We start from the raw sequence: 17,462 nt of genomic DNA, 5'->3' as shown, positions 1-17,462 counted from the left end.
CCACTCTGATCATGCAATTTAATGATTGTGACGATGCATAGCTGTGACAGTCAAGTTTTTAATTTCTTGAACTGGAATACTTAGTTGCCGCAATGCACTATACCAGCTCAGACATTAACCTATTTGGGATGGAAAGCTCTGGGATTTGAACCTATAATCATTTCAGGGAATTGGATATAAATCAGTGAACTAACATGTATTTTAAAGACATATTTAATAATCCACCAAGGTGCCCACAACACTTAATGCTTAATTTGCAGTATAAATTGTAGAATGTTAACAGGGCAAAAACTAGGGTCCTAAACTTAAGGAACGCTAATTTCGACGACGAGGCACGAATTGGCTAGAATAGACTGGCAAATGTTACTTAAAGAGTTGATGGTGGCTAGGTGATGGCAAACATTTATAGATCACATGCATGAACTTCAACAGTTGTACATCCCTTTCTGGAGTAAAAATAAAACAGGGAAGATGGTTCAACCGTGGCAAACCAGGGAAATTAAGGATAGTGTTAGATCCAAGGAAGAGGCATATAAATTGCCCAGAAAAAGCAGCAAACCTGAGGACTGGGAGAAATTTAGAATTCAGCAGAGGAGGACAAACTGTTTAATTAGGAGGGGAAAAATAGAGTACGAGAGGAAGCTTGCCGGGAACATAAAAACTGACTGCAAAAGCTTCTACAGATATGTGAAGAGAAAAAGATTCATGAAGACGAACGTATGTCCCTTGCAGTCGGACTTGGGTGAATTTATAATGGGGAACAAAGAAATGGCGGACCAATTGAACAAATACTTTGGTTCTGTCTTCACGAAGGAAGACACAAATGACCTTCCGGATGTACTAGGGGACCGAGGGTCTAGTGATAAGGAGGAACTGACGGATATCCTTATTAGGTGGGAAATTGATGTGATTGAAGGCCGATAAATTCCCAGGGCCTGATTGTCTGCATCCCAGAGTACTTAAGGAGGTGGCCCGAGAAATAGTGGATGCATTGGTGATCATTTTCCAACAGTCTATCGACTCTGGATCAGTTCCTATGGACTGGAGGGTAGCAAATGTAACACCACTTTTTAAAAAAGGAGGGAGAGAGAAAACGGGTAATTATAGACCGGTTAGTCTGACATCAGTAGTGGGGAAAATGTTGGAATCAATTATTAAGGATGAAATAGCAGCATATTTGGAGAGCAGTGAAAGGATCGGTCCAAGTCGGCATGGATTTGTGAAAGGGAAATCATGCTTGACAAATCTAATGGAATTTTCTGAGGATGTAACTAGTAGAGTGGACAAGGGAGAACCAGTGGATGTCGTGTATTTGGACTTTCAAAAGGCATTTGACAAGGTCCCACATAAGAGATTGATGTGCAAAATCAAAGCACATGGTATTGGGGGTAATGTACTGGCATGGATAAAGAATTGGTTGGCAGACAGGAATAGAGAGTCGGGATAAACGGGTCCTTTTCGGAATGGGAGGTAGTGACTAGTGGAGTGCCACAGGGCTCAGTGCTGGGACCACAGCTCTTTACATTGTACATTAATGATTTGGATGAAAGAATTGAGTGTAATATCTCCAAGTTTGCAGATGACACTAAACTGGGTGGTGGTGTGAGCTGTGAGGAGGATACTAAGAGAGTGATTTGGACAGGTTGGGTGAGTGGGCAAATGCATGGCAGATGCAGTATAATGTGCATAAATGTGAGCTTATCCACTTTGGTGGCAGAAACACGAGGGCAGAGTATTATCTGAATGGTGGCAGATTAGGAAAAGGGGAGGTGCAAAGAGACCTGGGTGTCATGGTTCATCAGTCATTGAAAGTTGGCATGCAGGTGCAGCAGGCGGTGAGGAAGGCAAATGGCATGTTGGCCTTCATAGCTAGGGGATTTGAGTATAGGAGCAGGGAGATTTTACTGCAATTGTATAGGGCCTTAGTGAGGCCTCACCTGGAATATTGTGTTCAGTTTTGGTCTCCTAATCTGAGGAAAGACGTTCTTGCTATTGAGGGAGTGCAGCGAAGGTTCACCAGACTGATTCCAGGGATGGCTGGACTGACATATGAGGAGAGACTGGATCAACTGGGCCTTTATTCACTGGAGTTTAGAAGGATGAGAGGGGATCTCATAGAAACGTATAAGATTCTGACGGGACAGGTCAGATGCGGGAAGAGTATTCCTGATGTTGGGGAAGTCCAGAACCAGGGGACACAGTCTTAGAATAAGGGGTAGGCCATTTAAGACTGAGATGAGGAGGAACTTCTTCACTCGGAGTTGTTAACCTGTGGAATTCCCTGCCGCAGAGAGTTGTTGATGCCAGTTCATTGGATATATTCAAGAGGGAGTTAGATATGGCCCTCATGGCTAAAGGGAGGAAAGCAGGAAAGGGCTACTGAGGTGAATGATCAGCCATGATCATATTGAATGTTAGTGCAGGCTCGAAGGGCTGAATGGCCCACTCCTGCACCTAATTTCTATGTTTCTATGTAATCAAGACAAGAACTCCCAACTGCAATCAATTCAGAAATTTTATTGAACATTGAGCACAAATACCTGACAGCAATATAACAATTAACCTGTTTTTATTTAAATGAACTAAACAGTTTTAAAATGTAGGGCCCAAGTTTCCACATGATTTGCACCTGATTTTTAGGAGCAACTGGTGGAGAACGGACTATCTTAGAAATCGCAATTCTCCAAATTTTTTTTTCTGCAGTTCTAGTCAGGTAGAACAGTTCTACTTTGGAACAGAATTTTTTCTTCAAAAGGGGGCGTGTCCGGCCAATGACGCCTGATTTGAAAGTTTCCACAGTGAAAACGTACTCCAAACTAAAATAGAATGGAGCAAGTGAAGATTTTTGTAGAACTGAAAAAACCTGTTCTACACATTAAAAAATCAGGCGCAGGTTACAAATTAGGCGTCCAGAACGAGGTGGGGGGGGGGAAGGGAAGTCATTAAATTCTATAATAAATCCTTATTTATACTTCTACAAATATTATACAAATAAATCCAACCTGAATAAACATTTATAAGCAAAGAAAAGATTAAATAAACCATCTTCCTACCTGTGTGAAAGTGCTTCAGGCAGGCCTTTCGGGACCGAAAGCTGAACGGCCCGTCCCCAGCACCAGATTTACAGGTAGGTGGCGTTGGGTTGGGTCGGGTCGGGGAGGTTCGGTTCGGTTCGGGTCGGGGGAGAGAGAGAGGTGGGGGAGAGAGAGGGAGGGAGGGGGGAAGGTCGGATCCAGTCCGGGAGCGGGAGTTTGGTCGGGTCCAGTGGGGGGGGGTCGGGTTAGGTCCAGTCGGGGGGGGCGGGGAGCGGGAACAGGAGCGCGAGTCGGGTCCAGTCGGGGAGCGGGAACAGGAGCGCGGGTCGGGTCAGTCTGGGGGGGGGGGGGGGCGCGGGTGTCGGGTCTGATCCGGAGGCGGGGGGGGGAGCAGGTGTCGGGTCTGGTCCGGAGGCAGGCGGTGGGGGGAGCGAGTGTCGGGTCTGGTCGAGGGGGGGGGGGGGGGAGCAGGAGCTGGCCGTGGGAGGAGCCTTATTCACGCAGCCCCAGTGAGGCCATTCAGCCAGGACTAGGGGCTGCGTGCTTCGGGCCCCTCCCACACAGTTCGGCGCCTGGAGCTACTGCACTTGCGTGCCCACTGTAGCGCGCATGTGTAGAGGTCCCGGCACTGTTTTTAGCGCAGAGTCCTGGCTCCCCCCCCCCCCGCAGCTCGTGCTGGCTGCGCCGAGGGCCAGAGGACCTGCAGGTAGGTGGAGAATACCGAGGATTTTTTTAGGCGCACTTTGTGGCGCGAAAAACGGGCGTCCAGGTCGGGACTGCGCCGTTCTAGGCGCGTGTGGAAACTTGGGCCCGTAATCTCACAATGTTTGTGTATTCAATATGCCTGTCAAACAAAATATCAAACATTCAATATTTTTCAAAAAGGACTACTTGATTAGAAGCTTAATACTTTAGTAAACAAGAACTCGGGTCTGAATTTTCCTCCTAGACAGATTTGCCACCAGAAAGAGAAGTCTAGTTTAACCAAGGAATTTAAAAAAGGGTCTTACTAAATTAAAGTCTCTCTAGCAAAAATGGTAAGGCACTTGGAGAGAGTTGCATACTACTAGGCCCACTGTCTCCAACATTTGCAGTCATGGGCTTTCCATCTCTGCCCCATGGTCTATCACCACCCCTTGCCCGCTGTTGACAATAGTTGAGACATGCGGTGGGAAAAATTGGCCTCCTCCCCGCTATCAATTATATGCTGTGAGGTCAAGTGGGGCAGCCGACATCCCTGCTACAGGGGTGTGGAGGAAGTTGGCTAGCACAATGGTGGATCTCCCCATCTCGTTTCATATGTCTATATTCGGGCAGACATTTGAGGAAAACCCAGAACTTCCTTGCCATGTAGATATCAAAATTAGCACGCAAAATACTGAACGGTTAAACTAAGCAAGTGCTTTTCAGCATTAATGAACAATATGAACAACACAGGCAAAGCTTACAGAGAGGCATTAAGTTGACATTTATAAAGGTTGAAGTCTGATATGTTTGTCATTTCAATCCGAGGATGAATTATGCTTTTGAAACATACTCCATGTATTCAATAGCATGATTTTATTTTGTTGGCAATTTAATTTTTTTTTAATTAGTGGGTGTCATGGTGAAAATTATAAAAATCAAATCATGAATTTAACTGCAGCAACATCGAGCTTTATTTCACTGCATGCAGCAATAACAATTTGCATATTGGGTAAATGGATAATTGAATGCAGTGGTTCTGAGTGACTCAAACTCAAACTTTGCATTTATTTAAAACGTAACAAACACATTTCTGGTTGATCTTTATAATGTATTTACTTTTTACATTAAAATATTCTTAGTACTACATTGTAAGTATGCAAAGAGGATGTGTGATGGCAGTGATGGGTAGTTTTAATTGCAACAAATTAGAGGAAAAACAAAACTTTAATCAGCTACTGTACGATAATTAAATCAATTGAAAAACATATCTAACATGATCCAATGTTTAAATATTAAAGTGCTTTTTGAACAAAAGGCAAAATGAGATTACTGTTTCTAGTCCTGTTTCTCCATCCCCACCTCCTCGTAGCCAGCCTTTATGTTCAAAATGTAATTTCAAAACTGTTTTCAATAACTTTTTAAATGTACACTGGACATATGTACATGTTTTTTGTTGTATAAAATCAATACTGAGCACAAAAAAAATTCTGTAACCCCATAGCAAATTCTCCATGAATCAGTTATGAAATATTGGAAACTTGTATACATTTTACATAAGAACATAAGAAATAGGAGCAGGAGTAGGCAATTTGGGCCCTTGAGTCTGCTCCATCATTCAATAAGATCATGGCTGATCTGATCCTGGCCTCAACTCCACTTCCCCGCCTGCTCCCCATAACCCTTGACTCCCTTATCATTCAAAAATTTGTCTATCTCCACCTTAAATATATTTAATTACCCAGTCCCCACAGCTCCCTGGGGTAGAGAATTCCAAAGATTCACAACCCTCTGAGAGAAGAAAGTCCTCCTCATTTCTGTCTTAAATGGGCGACCCCTTATTCTGAAACTATGCCTCCTAGTTCTAGATTCCCCCATGAGGGGAAACATCCTCTCTGCATCTACATTGTCAGCCCCCCTCAGAATCTTGTATGTTTCAATAAGATCACACCTCAATTACAGAAATAAATGTATTAAATTGTGCTGCACATAATGTGTAAATGCTAAATAAAATCTATATATTTATGCTGGCAGAATATACTAACTTATCAGACATTTGTCTGCAATAAAAATAATGTACAATGTCTGCTGGTTTTATCAACGCAATCCGGCCGAACTAGCACAGAAGATTGGAATTTTAAACACAAGTTATGTCTAGCGTAAATCAAGTTTCCGCAGTCTTTAATGCTAATTTAAAACATATTACGCTGGAAGCTGGCCCTGTGCTCAAAACTGGCTGCATCCCCAGATTGAAATAATGAGGATGACGAGTTTCCACCGTTTGCAGGCCTTTGAGGACTCTTCAAATTGAGCTACTTTTTTGGCGCAGTCACTAATAGGCATATTTTAAAAGTTTGTACATATTAAAATATGATTAATTTATTTAGAAACTGACGAGTATACACCAGTGAAAGTAGTAAATGGTTTAGTTCAGTTTTTTTAAACGATCATTTTCAGTGATTTAAAATCAGGTCACTCAGGTAATGTTCTGTGCAACTGCGCCATGGTCTAGAGGTCCCATGCAGACCACTCACCGGAATTTCAATGGAAGAAACTGCACATGCGCAAAAATTTGAATGGGCCACTCAGCCAGTTAAGAGGACTGTGCACACTTTTTTCGAGGGAACATTGCTCACAGGTGGAGGACTAGGCACTCAATATTAAAAATGCTTATTTTTTGTGATAAACCCCATTCTCAGCTGTATTAAAAAAACTGCACCTATTGCCCCTCTTAAATACAATGAATATCTTTTAATGCAAAGAAAAAAAAAACAATTACATTCTATTACACTGACTGATTTCACTGGTTGATGGGAGATTTTAAGTTTGTGATTTATGCAAATGAGTTTGGGCGAAAGAACTATGAAAGAACCTGCGTAACTTCTATCGCAATTTGCACCCATTTTCCTGATTGCTCCCAAAGCAGAAACTCTACGCCTGGATATTTAAGCAACAGTGAAGAAGTACTAAGTATATGTTCTCAGTGATGGTTGGTTCCAGACACAATTTGATTTAAGATCTACCAGCACAAAATATATACTGAACAATATACAACTGTTCTAATTAATTAACAATGTCAGGATTTACATTAGACTCAAAGTTAAGTATCTTCTGGTGTAATTCAGTCAGTTTTACATTGCTTAATTCTGTATACCTTATACTTGTGTAGCCTACTAATTACCACACATACTAGTGAGACGAGGGTACACTAAAGTAGGATGTCTAGAGTGTAAATAAGTGTAATGCTTAAAAGGATGAGACTTGTATATATAAAAAAATATTTAGGATGAAGTGTTTTCCCTATATTGGGGGTGATCACAAAGCATGTGGCTTCTTACTGATTTTGGCTTTTGTTATCTTAATGGTTTGAATACATACCAATTCAAGCACACATGTTCTATAACTATATATTCCCAGTCAATTAAAGATACATTTCATAACATATTTTGTTTATTCTTTGTATTTATTCTATACTATTTCATACCCTGAAAATTCTTCTCTAAGCAACTCACATTTTTTCTTCCTCTGTGGGGAAATTGCCTATCTCCAAACAACTTACAGGAAATCTCCACACTTTCAACCAACCTTAAAACTATTCGCTCTAATAAATAACAGTTTTTATATCACTAGCCATGCAAATAATGAATAAAATGCTAACAATTATCTTTATATACAATGCATAAGCAAAAAGAAAGCAATAATTGTTTTTGTATATTTAAGAGTGGACAACTAGTCTTTAGTAACCATCTCTGGCTTTTATTTATAATTTATAAAACACTAGAAAATATAACTAGTGCTTTAATTTGGGGAAAATATCAAATTCTTACAAATGAAAATTATTACAAAGGCAGTACTCAAACTATGCTAATGTTCTCTGTACTGAAATCTGCAAACTGGCTAGTATCACCAGCTTCATGGAACTTCACTTGGTGACCGGCTTCCCAGCCTCGTCTGATCCGTGTCAGTTTGCGATTCACAACGGGAAGGAGAAGGTACACTTTGCCCAGAAGAACTATGCAAGGCACAATAAGAGCAAGTGTGAATGTAGGTGGCAGATAGAACTTGTATTGGGCTGAGTCGAAGGCTTTACACCATCCAAAGGTTAGTGCGTGTAGAGTGCTGATCACCAGTGCGGTGCATCCAAGTCTAGACTGAAAAAGAACATCGACTTTCAGGTTCACATAACTGGTCATGTGTCAACTTGTAATTTTTACAAATTAAATACCTTTTACAGGATACTTATGAATAATAATGTGCATTAGCTAATGAGCTTTTACACAATGTTTTTTTTAGAACTATCAGCATTCGAAATGTATATTATGTATGCTATTTTGTATTCTATGCTGGCATTACGTTTGTGGATATTGTATCAATTTTTCTTCCAACATAATCTCAATGCACTTTGGAACATCCCAAATGATAAGGATAGGATTGAGGGCAGTAATTTTAGAATCTTGATTAATTAATAACTTTCACAATGATCAATGTAAAAATTGTTGTGACTAAATGACAGTATTAATATTCTGGCATTCTATAAAGAAGTACAGCTGTGAAGAATAGTATGTGGGCTATACAGAACTTGGAGGGGTTGAGTTACTAATCAAATTACAGATCTGAACTGTGGCCTTTAAATTGTAAATAGTTTACATATACTTTTATTCCATCAATTTTACTGAATGGCATCATCTCATGCTGGTTATGGTTGCAATGGCCATTCTTCATGTGAGCCTGGACATCACATGTTAATGGATTATTTAGCCATTGATGTTGTCTCAGCTACAACATCGATGCTTAAACAGCTGCTGTGATCACACCCAGTCTATATACTTGCACCAGAAGTAGGAATCTTGGCTGCTTTCCCCTTCAGCTGCCTAATTTGGGAATTCTGAAGCCAACAGTAAATCCCACTGCTAACTCATCTTTAGCAAACAGGAAATAAAGATCCTGCATTTCATAACCTCAGGAAGTCCCAAAACTCAGTTAATTAAGTATTTTTTGAAGTGTAGCCACTTATAGGGAAATGTGGCAGCCAATTTGTGTATGGCCAGGTTCCACAAACAACAGTGAGGTACACAACCAGATAATCTAGTTTAGTGATATTAGTTGAGGGATAAATGTTGGCCAGGTCACCGAGAGAACTCCCAACTCTTAATTGAATAGTATCATGGGATCTTTCACATCCATCTGAAAAGGCAAATGGGGCCTTGGTTCAATGTATCACCCGAAAGATAATGCAGCATTCTTTTAGTTGTACACTAAATTGTCAGCCTAGATCATCTGCTCAAGGCTCTGGACTTGGAATTGAACCCACAACTTTCTTACTCAGAAGTGAGAGTACCAACACTGAGCCAAGGCTAACATATTAGAATGGAGAGCAGGGATTAAACCTGAAGCCTTTAGGGTCTTTCCAATTCACTATTACATTATGCTGATCAACTTTTAAAATATATTTTTAAATAGCAAAATAATATTAATGATCGAACAAAAACTAAAAAAAGTTATTGGTAATAGTAAGTATCAGCAATCTAACATGGTTTACTTTCTAAAATGTAAAGTTGCAAAATGTAGCAAAATGATAGATTGTTTTTCTTGCCATTTTGCATTGACAAAAGACATTGGATTCAGAAAAGCAATTAAAATATGTTGACCACCATAGTCCTTTACGAAGCAAATCAATAGACCCATTGTTTTACATCTGGATTTCTGCCCAATTGAGTTAAAAACGTGAGCAGCATGAGAGTGCTATTCATAGTAGAATACTGAGGGAGTACCAGCATGTGACTGGTAAGTTGGTAAAATTAACCTCTGCTTTCAAATACTACAACAATGTTCAAGTCTTACAATTAAACCCCAACTGAATTGCTGCCAATATTTTACATTACAAATAGCCATATTTGTGATTTTGCAGGAATCTTAAATGAACATAGATGCCTACAATAGCATTCTACGAATAATTGTTCACTTGAAATAATTAAGTTTATCACTGACATAAGCATATTAGTGGAAAAAAATAATAGCACAATTTAAAAGTGTGTAACTGTCTTACTTGAATGAAATGAAATTCCCTCCAGTTCAGAGAATCTGCCACCGATGGCAGTGAGGTCACAGCAAGCAATGAAAGCACACCAATAGCCAAAATTCCGAAGAAAAGGTAAATTTCCATCCTCCACACTTCTTCCTCTATCCAGACATGTTTTGTACCATTGTAAAACTGTTAAGACAACAGAAATAGGATCATGTGCAAATGTAGCATCATATTTACCATATACAAAGAACCATTAGAATAATTTTCTACCAAGCAGTTTGCACGCTATTTAATCCATTAAATAGATGTAACTCTTGATTATCTCTCCATTTATTTTTGTTTTCAAACCATGCCAAAATATCTTTTAGTTTTTAGTTTTAATGAAAGGGGAACCAGTAGATGTGTATTTGGACTTCCAGAAGGCATTTGACAAGGTATCACATAAAAGGTTACTGCACAAGATAAAAGTTCACGGGGTTAGGGGTAATATATTGGCATGGATAGAGGATTGGCTAACGAATAGAAAATAGAGAGTAGGGATACATGGTTCATTCTCTGGTTGGCAATCAGTAACCAGTGGTGTGCCGCAGGGATTAGTGCTGGGACCCCAACTATTTACAATCTATATTAATGGCTTGGAGGAAGGGACTGAGTGTAATGTAGCCAAGTTTGCCGACGATACAAAGATGGGAGGAAAAGCAATGTGTGAGGAGGACACACAAAATCTGCAAAAGGATTTAGGCTAAGTGAGTAGGCAAAAATTTGGCAGATGGAGTATAATGTTGGAACGTGTGAGGTCATGCACTTCGGCAGAAAAAAATCAAAGAGCAAGTTATTATTTAAAGGGAGAAAGATTGCAAAGTGCTACAGTACAACAGGACCTGGGGGTACTTGTGCATGAAACACAAAAGGTTAGTATGCAGCTCCAGCAAGTGATCAGGAAGGCCAATGGAATCTTGGCCTTTATTACAAGGGGATGGAGTATAAAAGCAGGGTAGTCTTGCTACAGTTGTGCAAGGTATTGGTGAGGCCACACCTGGACTATTGCGTGCAGTTTTGGTTTCCATATTTACAAAAGGATATACTTGCTTTGGAGGCAGTTCAGAGAAGGTTCACAAGGTTGATTCTGGGGATGAGGGGGTTGACTTATGAGGAAAGGTTGAGTAGGTTGGGCCTCTACTCATTGGAATTCAGAAGAATGAGGTGTGATCTTATGAGGGGCTTGACAAGGTTGATGCAGAGAGGATGTTTCCATTGATAGGGGAGACTAGAGCTAGAGGACATAATCTTAGAATAAGGGGCCGCCCATTTAAAACTGAGATGAGGAGAAATTTCTTCCCTCAGAGGCTTGCGGATCTGTGGAATTCGCTGCCTCAGAGAGCTGTGGAAGCTGGGACATTGAATAAATTTAAGACAGAAATAGACAGTTTCTTAAAAGATAAGGGGATAAGGGGTTATGGAGAGCGGGCAGGGAAGTAGACCTGAAGCCGTGATTGGATCAGCCATGATTGTATTAAATGGTGGAACAGGCTCGAGGGGCCGTATGGCCTACTCCTGCTCCTATTTCTTATGTTCTTATGTCCACACCCAAAATGTCAAAACCTGCCTTTCCTCTTTACAGATGTTAACATTTCCAGCTTGTTTTTTTTATTCTAACAAAGTTACTACTCACTTCAAAGTACTTCATGTATATATGTTTTGAGATGCATCAGAGATGTGATAAGGTGCTATATAAATGTCTTTCTTTATTAGTATGCCACACAGTGATAACAACGAGTTGTCACAGATACTCATCAACTGTCAAATAATTTTTAATGCGAGATCCTGGGACCACAAACCTCATTTCAAAAATTTTAAAATGGCTGAATTCTAATTGTCCTACCAAGCTGGTAAACGAACTGTTTCTTAGGCTGTATTTGATGTATACTATGAGAGGATGGAATGTATCGGTTTCAATTTGGACTCCTATTCACCATAGCAAGTTTCTTTGGCAGTGTAGTCCTTGTAGTCTTTCCAGACCGAGAAACTGCATTTTTGATACCTTTCGTTGTCACTATGCCCATGTTTTGGAGCTTACAAACTTTATAAGGGACATGACTAGGAAAAAAAATCAAAATAATGTTCCAAATCACTATACCAGTAACATTGTTTCAGGGGTCTTATAATGCTGAATAACGTGGGTTTCCAATGGGAAATCCTCATTTTTCAAAGTAATTGTTAAAACCTGAAATTGAAACCCCCAAATTGCATAATACGTCCCATGTAATACAAAAGCACCCCACAAATTTCTGTTCCTTTCTGTAAGCCCCTTTAGTCTATTTTAAGTAAAAGGTAAACTTTCACCTTGTTCTAAGCAGTAAGTAAACATGGTGTAGGAGTTAAGGGATTATTCAAGCCCTCAACACATGTGATTAAGTTTAAAAAGGAAATAAAAAGCTGGAAGTGTAACAAAGGAAATCATGATCCATGGTTTTGTCACTATTTTGTCAATTTCCATTATTAGCAGATTATTATTAACGCCACAGACTATAGTGCTAATGCTATTTAACAGTGGTCCTTTAGAAATAAAATTTCATCCAATGTGGTTTTAACAACTTGTATCTGAAAACGGGAGTAGCTAACTCAACCGAGTTAGGTGCTCAAATGTGATTGGCAGGTAGACCAATCAAGGGTAGATTTCTATAGACTAAATACAATAGGCTGAGGTGGATAAAGCAGGTTAAATATTGCTTGATAGTAATCTCTCAGGACTTGAGTTGCTGTTATTTTATCTGTTGTTTACCAATACTTTTAAAATGCAATGTATTTATGTGCCATTGATTATAGCAAACTCCTTTCTTCGTTTAATATATGTCAATGTAACTGCAGAGCACATCAAGTTACTATATTAAATATAACATTGATTAGAAAGACAGATTAATATTTTTTACTAATTGTAGTCTGTTCCTGTTAATTCAAAGTCAGTCCAAAATACTGGATAATTTCAAGTGCACTTAAAAGTGCTACTTTGCCATTTTAATTTAATTAAAATTTCTGGATAATTCGGTATTTCAAAAATTGTTTTTTCCTCCCCAGGAATAGACTATTTTAGAATTCTCCGAGTAAAACACCAATTTTATTGAAAAGCTGAGGGGAGAGGAAGGAGTTAGCTTGTCACTATTGTAAAATGGTCATATAATTATTCTCTAATGAAACCTGCCACTTGGTGGTGTGCTTGCTGCACCATCTTTGAACTTAGCTAACAATGTGTCAGTTGTTGTGCAATGCTTTAAATTACAATTCTCTTACCTGGATATAAGCCTCATTCAGCAGCTGGTAACGTTCAGATCTACGCATAGGGAGACAGAGGCTATAGACAGCATGCAAAGCAGCGCAGAAAAAGCTCAACAGGCCAAGCTGCTTCCTTTGCTGAAGCCACTGATCTAACCAACTTGGAAAACGTTTGTACTTTGTGCCATTGTGCAGTTGGAAAATGGCTGCAAGGACGCCTGGCAGGTAAACAAGGGAGAGCATCACAAATGCAACGCATGGTAGAGTGACATTAACAAGATCAATCGGGATTTTATAAAATGTGTTTTGTCCTTTCATTACATATGGATGAATAACCTTTCCAATAAAATTATAGATATAGAAAAATACAAATAAGACTAGTGCCAGCAGAACAGGTATTTTCCATGAAGGAAAGAGCCGTAGTGGGAGGTTCTCAATTTCTTTTGCACATGATAAAGAGCCCATATCCACAGGAACGAATCCCATATTTCGTGCCATTTCAGCCACCTTACATCTTTCGTCCCCTCCTGTGATACTGCGCTCTTTATCATGAGCAAAAGAAATTGAGCACCTTACATCGAGCTCTTTCCTTCATGGAAAATACCTGTTCTAGAAGCTTTAAGGCTAAACTATGCAAATGAAGTTAGTCGCATTGTTAAAAATATCATTTGGCATCAAAAGGAATTAGTTTTGTACACAGAATACTGTTGGAGATCCAAAAGTAACCTTCCTGGACAATTTTTATACTCACAAAGGAGTTTCACGCCTTGTCTAACAATTGTCTAACAATTCCACTCCAGGAAATCTTACTCCACTTTACTCTAAAGTCACACCCCAATTCCAGATTTACATTACAATTTGGCTTCAGTACAAAGTGGAAACTTTTTTGCACTGTTTCAGTCTAAATGCACTGTGCTTGGGATCTGCAATGTAGATCTCTTCTGAGGGGTATATTGCAGACATGACTATGATCATCACCATGTCTGCATTTTACCAAAGTTTACACAAATGTCGAATGAGTGACATAAATCACACAGTTCAACTAATTAGTGAAGAGGTAGAGATTAGATTAGTCCTGAAATGGACTGCATGAAATGGGTGAAATAATAAAAACAGTTATGCAGTTTTTACTACATCATCCATCATCATCATAGACAGTCCCTCGAAATTGAAGAAGACTTGTTTCCACTCTAAAAGTGAGTTCTCAGGTGACTGAACAGTCCAATACGGGAATTACAGTCTCTGTCACAGGTGGGCCAGTCATTGGAGGAAAGGATGGGTGAGGAGTTTGGTTTGCCGCACGCTCCTTCCGGTGCCTGCGCTTGTTTTCTGCATGTTCTTGACGGCGAGACTCGAGGTGCTTAGCGCCCTCCCGGATGCTGTTCCTCTAATTAAGGCGGTCTTTGGCCAGGGACTCCTAGGTGTCGGTGGGGGTGATGTTGCACTTTATCAAGGAGGCTTTGAAGGTGTTCTTGAAACGTTTTCTTTGCCCACCTGGGGCTCACTTGCCGAGTAGGAGTTCCGAGTAGAGCGCTTGCTTTAATAATCTTGTGTCGGGCATGCGGACAATGTGGCCCCCCCCGAATAGAGCTGGTCGAGTGTGGTCAGTGCTTCGATGCTGGGAATGTTGGCCTGATCGAGAATACTGACATTGGTGCATCTATCCTCCCAGGGGATTTGCAGGATCTTGCGGAGACACCGTTGGTGGTATTTCTCCAGCGATTTGAGGTATCTGCGATATATGGTCCACGTCTCTGAGCCATTCAGGAGGGCGGGTATCACTACAGCCCTGTAGACCATAAGCTTGGTGCCAGATTTAAGGGCATGATCTTCGAACACTCTCTTCCTCAGGCGACCGAAGGCTGTGCAGGTGCACTGGAGATGGTCTCCAGTGATGAACTTCATCGTCGATGTCTACCCTTGCTGATAATAGGTTCCCGAGGTATGGAAAGTGGTCCACATTGTCCAAGGCTGCGCCGTGGATCTTGATGAATGGGGGCAGTGTTGTGTGGCGGGGTCAGGTTGGTGGAGAACCTTTGTCTTACGGATGTTTAGTGTAAGTCCCATGCTTTTGTAAGCTTTGGTGAAGATGTTGACGATGGCTTGGAGTTCAGTCTCTGAATGTGTGCAGACGCATAGCAGCAATAAAAGTTAAAAGCTAAACCCTGAAAAGCCAAACTTTAAGTAGATTCTTGAGCTACAGTCCCACCAACTGTGCTTAATTCTATGACTATCTGTCCCCATCAGAAATCATACTACATTAACAAAACAAGGAATTATTTTCCACCGTTTTATATTTGTTATACGCACCTGTTTATTTCCATCTCTTGCACCAAATTGTAAAGTCCAGGCTGAGATGACATTAAACCCTTTCACAATCGTGCATTCTGGGAACAGAGAGGCGAGGTGTTCAGCATTTGATTCTTCATGCTCATTTACTTGCATGTTGTTGCTGACATCCACCAAAATTTTACCAGTCAGTACATCTCTTAGTTCACTCAACGTGCTATAATGTTCATGGTACACTGCTATAAAGATAGTGTTGACCCTGCCTATGGCTTCTCGCTGACTAGTAACTTCAGTCGCAGTGGGAAACAAAGCTGCAGTGCATTTAGGATGTCGACTTCCAACGATCACGCCATAACCAGAACATACCAGACGTGCTGCCAAAGAGCGAGCAAAATCTCCAGTTCCCAAAATTCCAACAGCTATTTTTTGGAGATCATAATGATGAATTTCACTCTCATTTCCCAAGAGTGGTTTTACCATTTCTTTTTTAGCCATTCTTTTAAGCTGAAAGAGAGGAAAGAGGGGAGGAAGAGATGTTATTTTCTGTGGAAATTCCACTATTACCCGTAAATAATCTCATGATCTTCATTCGTTTACGATGCACATGTCTGTGAATTATGTGATTCGTCAGTTTATACACTCAGAAGTATTAATTATTTTGAAGCCTTACAAAACCTAACGTGTAAATAAGGTTTGTGTTTTGATGCAGCCAGCATGGGTCCTTTCAAAACTGATGAGCTGTGGTATGTGCACCAGACTGCACTGGTACTGCCATAAAATTGACTCTCGGATGTCACTCTTTCCCCGCCCCCCCCTCCCCCCCCATAGTCGAGGCTGCAACTCACCCCCTGGCTTCATGTTCCAATATGTTTCCCACCCTAGCAGCCAAAGCTGGTAGTATAACATTCATTTCCAAATCCCCCCTCATTCTCTGCCCCTACTCCTCCTTCTTCTCCACAAATTTAACACCTCACCTCACCCATTCTAAACGATCCTCCTCACTTAAGTCTCTTCCCTACGTCTTACATAAGTCTTTGTACACAGAAAGACTACTCATCCTTGGTGACGTCAACCTCTACCTGAAGTCAACTTCCCCCACCACTGCCAATTTCCTTTCCCTTCTAACCCTCACATCAACTCTCTGCCACTCCGTTTGACCTCATCACCATAGTACCTCAAGGGTCTCGATCACTGACAGGGCTCTGTAAACTGTAATCATTTTCTTATCTCCTTTCTCCTGCCTGCTCCAAACTATTCCACTATCACATTTGATCTCCAGAAAAGCTACCCTGCTCCAACGTTCTCACACAAGCCCTTTCATGGCCGATTTCCCCCCAGCTATGGCCTCTACTCGGGTCGATATTGATATCTTTTATGTCAACAACTGCCTCTCTTTCTCCTTTAATGCCCATATCCCAGTCAATTCCCCAAACAGTTATGCATACCTACTGCACCCCTCATAGAACAGTCACTCTGAGGCCTCATACTCGCTGTTCATAAGCTGGAACATACCCGACAAGAAATTGGTCTGGTTAGCCATTACAAAATCTGACTCAATCACTTCAAGGTCCATTGTCACTCTCACCATCCTTACCTCATCAAATGGGAGGAGCTCATGGACATTTTCATATCCAAAATGGACGGTGTCCTTCCACCATGGGTATATCCCCCTGCCCCTTTATCCCCCAAAGTAGACTTTCCTGGGCCTGGGACCATGCACACTCAAACCTGGGTGCAGGGAATATTGGAAAATTAGGTAGGCAGGACCAGCTGCCCAATTTTCCTCCATTTTAAATTAATGGAAAAATCAAGCAGGTTTCATATTACAGATGTTCCTATCTCTTCCATGAAACTCGCCACCTGCTTTCTAATCCGCTCTCTGTCCTAGCTTCCGACTAACCAACCACCTATTCTCAGTCCACTGATCATCACTGTCAGCGACCTTATCACTATCCTCCAGTTCTGCCTGTTACTCTAGTGTAACCACCCTCTCCTCATGAAGACCTCGCCATCCCTCCATCCTCTCTAAGGTCTTCAACCTTCACTTTCTCTCTCAAATTGGCCCCCTCTATCACTACTTCCTGTTCAAAGCCCTCCAAAATCAGGCTTCACCCCTTGTGCCCCACCTCCCAACACAGTACCAAAATCATACCAATGTC

The 17,462-nt window shown here is 40.9% G+C and overlaps 1 protein-coding gene across 1 annotated transcript in view; it reads right to left on the bottom strand.

Moving 5' to 3' along the window:
- Positions 1-2,533: 2,533 nt before the first annotated feature.
- Positions 2,534-17,462, bottom strand: part of LOC139259760 (metalloreductase STEAP3-like) — a 53,164-nt gene continuing 38,235 nt past the window's right edge. The window contains exons 3-6 of the mRNA XM_070875463.1: positions 15,321-15,807; positions 13,033-13,556; positions 9,766-9,930; positions 2,534-7,870 (exon numbers count right to left, since the gene is read on the bottom strand). Of these exons, the coding sequence (XP_070731564.1) occupies positions 7,574-7,870; positions 9,766-9,930; positions 13,033-13,556; positions 15,321-15,807 (1,473 nt within the window). The 3' untranslated portion in view covers positions 2,534-7,573. The remainder of the gene's footprint in view (positions 7,871-9,765; positions 9,931-13,032; positions 13,557-15,320; positions 15,808-17,462) is intronic.

The sequence above is a fragment of the Pristiophorus japonicus genome, chromosome 3 (genome assembly GCF_044704955.1).
Source record: "Pristiophorus japonicus isolate sPriJap1 chromosome 3, sPriJap1.hap1, whole genome shotgun sequence".
Classification (NCBI taxonomy): domain Eukaryota; kingdom Metazoa; phylum Chordata; class Chondrichthyes; family Pristiophoridae; genus Pristiophorus; species Pristiophorus japonicus.
This window is presented reverse-complemented; position numbering and strand designations above follow the sequence as displayed.